This window comes from Thermobia domestica, chromosome 1, assembly GCF_964235325.1.
Source record: "Thermobia domestica chromosome 1, izTheDome1.hap1.1, whole genome shotgun sequence".
In the NCBI taxonomy this organism is placed as follows: Eukaryota; Metazoa; Arthropoda; class Insecta; order Zygentoma; family Lepismatidae; genus Thermobia; species Thermobia domestica.
The window spans coordinates 95,318,772-95,324,771 of record NC_137454.1 but is presented as its reverse complement, the minus strand read 5'-3'; the positions used below and the strand labels follow the sequence as shown (position 1 = coordinate 95,324,771).

General features: G+C 32.7%; 1 protein-coding gene across 2 annotated transcripts in view; it reads right to left on the bottom strand.

Annotated features, from left to right (window-relative positions):
* Positions 1-233: 233 nt before the first annotated feature.
* LOC145687403 (putative NADPH-dependent quinone oxidoreductase VAT1L) overlaps positions 234-6,000 on the bottom strand; it is a 126,057-nt gene continuing 120,290 nt past the window's right edge. For both annotated transcript variants that reach the window (XM_081760862.1, XM_081760865.1), the window contains exon 9: positions 234-1,287. In XM_081760862.1, coding sequence (XP_081616988.1) covers positions 1,265-1,287 — 23 coding nt within the window. In that variant the 3' untranslated portion in view covers positions 234-1,264. The remainder of the gene's footprint in view (positions 1,288-6,000) is intronic.

Sequence of the window (6,000 nt, the reverse complement as noted above, 5' to 3'; positions counted from 1 at the left end):
TGTCCCATCTCTGCTGTTTACTCATATTCGTTTTGGCACTTAGCACGGATTTTATATTCAGTCTGCATTTGTCAAACCGCAAATGGTGCCCGTAGTTTTTAAACTAATTAACAACTGACTGAGGGCAGTACAATCTAACAGATGAAACCAAAAATATTAATTTGCAGAATTAGGATTTAAGGATATTTGAAATGAATTTTTTAGAGGAGAGCACAAAAATAAATACTCAAATATTCAGTCTCTCAGCTCAGACTTTATTGTGCCTGTGCTTTAATGCGGCAGCATACATGCATCAGAAGCATAACTTGCATAAGCTTAATCTTTCATTCATCACACAGGAGTTTTTACCTTAATTTAATCAACAATAGCTCAGATTTTTCAGGAACCAATTTTAACCAACCAATAATTATGAACATTGAAACGCTGGAAACTGGTTGTCAAAAATTTGCGAACAAAATTTTTTGAAAATTATTTCTTGAAAACAAGGCAGTTTAACATTAACAGCCAACAATTCATTAAATTTCATTCGACATCACATTAAATCATGCACAATTTTAATGAGCTTAAACATTTTAACATTGATTTTTTTTTAAATCATTGACATTGTTTTGGTCCATTTCTTCGAATGCATTAAAATATACTGCGACAACGTTTCCAACATTCTTGTTTAATTTTCTTAAAGAAAAATATGCAAAATATTCTTACATCAAGCAGCTACAAAAATATTGAAACATTAAAATAGATTCATTGAACTGACAATATATATATCATATTCCAATAACATGATACGTATTTTTATATAAGATTCCAATATATATATATTTCCATTTAAACGTATTTCTTATATATTAAGTGATAGTGCTATTCCACTGACATCAGCGAAAGAAATAGAACAACCTGCTAACACCAGCTGCTGCCAGATTTAACTTCAAAACTTTGTGAATCATTCTTTGCATGGATATTAGGTCATTCCTGTGGTGGAGTTGAGAGCTGCTCAGTTTGCTACTCTATCTTCCTAGAAAATGACTTAATGGCGGAATGTAATAGGGACGACTTAAAGTGATAATCCCGTATCATCACCCTGATGTCTGGCAGTTCATGAAAATTATTGTAAAAATGCAACAAATTTTATCGATTTTCATATTTCATTTGACAAAATAAATATATATATCTTTATATTTTCTTTACACAAAATATAAACACAGCACAGATTTCTTTTTCCAATGTGAATAGAACGTGCAATTGTTGAACATCTTCATGAACTTCAACTGGCATTCTCCTTAGAATCTGAAATTAAAACATTAAAGAGAATTAGAAAAAAAGCAAGCGAAACTATAAAGTTAAACTGACCACCCCGCCACCACGTACTATATCACTCCTCCATTAGTACTAAAGCATTTAATAAGTAGTTATTTCGATTCAGTATGAAGTTTTGAATTCTACATATAATTACGGTACAAAACAGTTCTAAGTTTTTCCTACTCTCGACGATAGATAATATTTTATAAACAATGCTTGTATCATAAAATTAAATATTCGCTTACTTCATAGTTTGCTTAACGGAAATATGCCGTTTTGTGTGTTCTGTGGAATGCAATTTTAAATTTTGTATATTTAATAAATTGTAGTATTATACTACCCATCTTTGCGGACTACTTATGAAAGTACCGTAGAAAGAAAAATCGTAATCGGAAGTAATATTTGGATGTTCAAAATCTTCAATAAAAAGGTAAAAGAACTCCGATATGGTCAAAATACGGCATTTTAAAATGTAATAAACTATTGTGCAAATACAGGTGACTATTTATTTAGAAAACAACAGGCTTAGTGCCTAATTATAGTGTCGTATAATACATACATATACATATATACTTTTACCCGTACAATTAATCAATGCACTTCGAGTGTCAGGTACTCGGTAATAATCTTGTTTCTAAATACATTTTCTGACATACTGAATATATCTAATACATCAGTTTTATGACTTAATTCATTGTAGGAGTCACATTCTCCACAGCGGAGATTTACTGAGAATATTTGTACGTGCCCTTTCACAGAAAAATATACCAGTATTCCCTGGTCTTGTTCTGCCTGTTGGAACACTCAGATATATTTTCGTGAGTAGCTCTGGACATAGAATTTTATTATTTAATACTTTATATAAAAATAGTAAATCAAACATCTTTCGTCGATTCGTCAATGTTAGGAAATTCAAACTCCTTACTAAGTCCACGTAGGGAATCTGGGATAGAAAGCAGTTTTCTTGTACGTAAGCATTTTTAGAAATTTAAATTGTATGTTTTCTATCGCTTGTAAGTATTTATTTACATTCGGTGTCCAAATAACGCACGCATATTCTAATCGGGACCTTACGTACAAATTATAAAGTTTAATGAATGTTGACTCGTTTCTAAACTCTTTACCCATTCTATAGATAAAACCGAGGTTTCTGAATGCAGCGTTGGAGATTGCATCAATGTGATGAGAGAAGGTCAATTTTGAATCAAAAATTACTCCTAAATCTTTAACTGAATTTGGTTTACACAGAGATATGCCATTAATTATATACAGATGATTGATGGGATTTTCTTTCCTTGAGAACGATAAAGACTTGCATTTAGAGATATTCAATGAGAGTGTTTTTGGCACACCATTGCCCAACACCCTGTAAATCATGCTCGAGTTGCGTGCAGTCATCTATTGTGCTTATTTTAGAATATAATTTGAGATCATCGGCAAACAACAGAAAGTGAGAGTTTTTAACATAGGTTGAAATATCATTAATTACAAGAAGAAATAATAGCGGACCTAAATGGGATCATTGAGGAACACCTGATAATGTGGTAAATTTCGTGGTAATATATCCCTTGTAAGAGACAGCTTGCTCTCGATTGCACAAGTAGGAAGCGAAGTACTTTATTGCTCGTTTAGAAAAATTGAAAGATACCAATTTCTGTAGTAGCACGTCATGGTCAACTGTCGAAAGCCTTACTGAAATCCGTATAAATGACGTCCACTTGACCGCCTTTGTCTAACTCTCTTGCTATGTAATCCGTTATTATTGCTAGATTGGTTGTTGTGGATTTATTCCTTAAAAATCCGTGTTGATGTTCAGATATGACAGGCTTTACATGGTTTAAAATTCTGTTGTATAATATGGTTTCAAGAACTTTTGCAAAGGGAGATAGGATGGCTACGGGTCTGAAGTTCTCTCTCTCATTTCTGTTTCCAGATTTAAGAATAGGGCAAATGAGACCTTTCCATTTATTCGGAAATATATTGGTTTTAATGGACATATTAAAGATAATGTGGAGTGGATGCTTGAATATATCTAAACAGCCCTTCACCACATACGGTGGAATGTCATCTATACTACAAGAGGTTTTGGGTTTCAGCGCTTTAATAGCCTGCTCAATTTCTTCTATTTCCTTTATATGAAAGGTGTCTAATATACTACATTCCGAATTATTTGTTATTAGATAATCTGTGTCGTATTTAGCGGGTACACTACTATATACCGACTGAAAATAATGTGCGAATGCCTGAGAAATTTCTTTGTTATGTTTTAACTCGTTACCATTATATGTTAGAGAATCTGACGAAAGATGCTTTGTTTTACTTTTAATAAAATACCAGAACTGCCGTGGGTCTTTTTCTACAGTAAATTCAGAATGTGAAATAAATGCCTTGTACGCTCTCGAAATTTCTGATTTAATTTCTTTTCGTAGTTCCAGGAACTGTTCACGATGGTATGCAATATTATTTAGCCCCTCTTTCCACTTTTTACGATGGTAAGATTTCAGTTTGATTTTCTTTTTTTATTATTATATCATAGGTAAACCAGCACGGATAACTGGCATTGACGTGCTTTTTAGCAGGGACGCATCGGCTGAATACGTTATAAATCATTTCGTAGAATTTTGAAACAGTACAATTAACTTTCCTTTTGCTGGTAATTTGTTACGTGGGAGTTCCTTATCCTGTTACAAATTAAGTACTGATTCGGTTGAAGGAAAACTACTTATTCTAAATGTAATAAAGTATCAGTTTCACGTGTGACAATATTTGCATGATACGATCGCAACAATTACAGATCAATGCAATATTAAGTTATACTATCAGTTTTCAGCTGTCCAGGATACGTCATAAGCCTATCAAGGCCCATTCTCGGGACGCTGATGATTATATTCTTGTTATATGAAGAAAAATCTTTCCAGAACTGTTTATCATCGTTCAAAAAGGATCTTCGTAAGGACGAGTAGTGCCGCTCCCTCATCCTTAGAGTGCAACTGTGAATGTGAGGTTCGAATTACCAATCTTTCCAATCTAGAAAATAGTTTTCCCACCGTATAATTCACAAAATTATCCATGTATAATATGGACTAACTCTTTCCATCTTCGGTGTAGACTAATGTAATACGCAGTGAACATTATAATGTTCATCGTTCTTCCGATTAATTTAGAAGTAAACTAACGCCAGAGTAAATAAATATCTGTTTAGATTAACTACATCCAAGCAATTTTGTAAATTCTTAGAAAGTTACGGACAAAAGTTTGTAACTGCAGTTGGAAAAGTTCAAATTTTTCAGTTTATGAATTTTTAGATCAATAACGTCTACAGTTTCAGGTGATAAATCACAAATAAACCTTAGGTAGAACTAGCGATTAAGCGAAAATTAAATTTCCACAGATCGTTTAGTAAAAGTCAGAAATTTGAGTATGTCAGAAAATATTCAGGATACACAAAAATTTAATTCGGCGAGAAGAATCTTTAATACTAATGAGCCGGATGGCTCAACGTTTTGAAAATGTGTAAGTTCTAATCTTCAGGTAAACAGTGCAACTTACGTATTTAATTGAATTGCATGAAGAGAGAAGTTCTCAATAAGCCAGTGCCATAAGGAGTGGGGACAGTATTTTCTTCAAACTTGATGTTTTGAAGGAACGTTAATGGACATGTTCCAGTGAATAATTAACCCCGAATTATTGAAATCTTTTATACATTGTTATAGATTCTCTAATTCTGAATGTCAAATTTTATTCCCCGCTTCCTTAATAAATGCAATAACTTTTGTTCTAGTTTCTGCATTTCTTGCCTTTAAGTATATAGACCAAACTCAAATCCTCTATCCGCATTTTATACGAAATTACAATTAAAAAAAAAAAAAATTCCTCCACAGATAAGCTGAACAATGCCTTGTCTCTTCCATTGTTAGATTACTGCTCTTTAGAAACATCTCCCAATAATGGAACTAGAAAAAAAAAGTATCGAAAAAATTGAATGTTCAAGTTGTCTACTCAAAGTAAATATTTATCTTCTGAACTTACTGAATTATTCTGAATGTACAGTCCGCAGAAAAAAAAAAAAAAAAAAAAAAAAAAAAAAAAAAAAAAAAAAAAAAAAAACCTGCAACATGAGCATGTACAATTTTGAAACTACGAAGTCTTGCTCCAAAATAATTGTGCAGGAGAGGACACCGAGGTTTCTCCTGGCGTGATTCGTATCAGAAGTTATGTTGATTCGCTTGGCTGTCAGGCGTAGTTTCACCAACTTACTCTTTTTCTGCGGACTGTACACAAAATACAGGGTGGCCCAAAAGTAGATATACAGACCAGCATCGATCAAGTATGACATTTTAATTTAAGAGAATGAATTTATTTGCTTTGGTTTGTTCCGAGCTTAAGGTATAAGAACAAATTAAGAATAGATAAGGAAGAAATTAAGTCAATAACTGTGATAAGTAAATTATAAAATGTCATGACCGATCAGTACGGGACTGTATACCTACTTTTGGGCCATTATTTCAGATTTGAACGAAGAATTGTGTTACACTGCAAGAATTACATTTTGAGAGAGATTTTTAGAGCTACGTTTACATGCACCACACCTACATTACCTTATTACATGCTCAAATTCAGAGAAAGGTGTCAAAAGCAGAAGTGCAAGCCCATTTGCATCAAATAATGTATTAGGATGCTCAGTATTTTTTCAAGTTATAT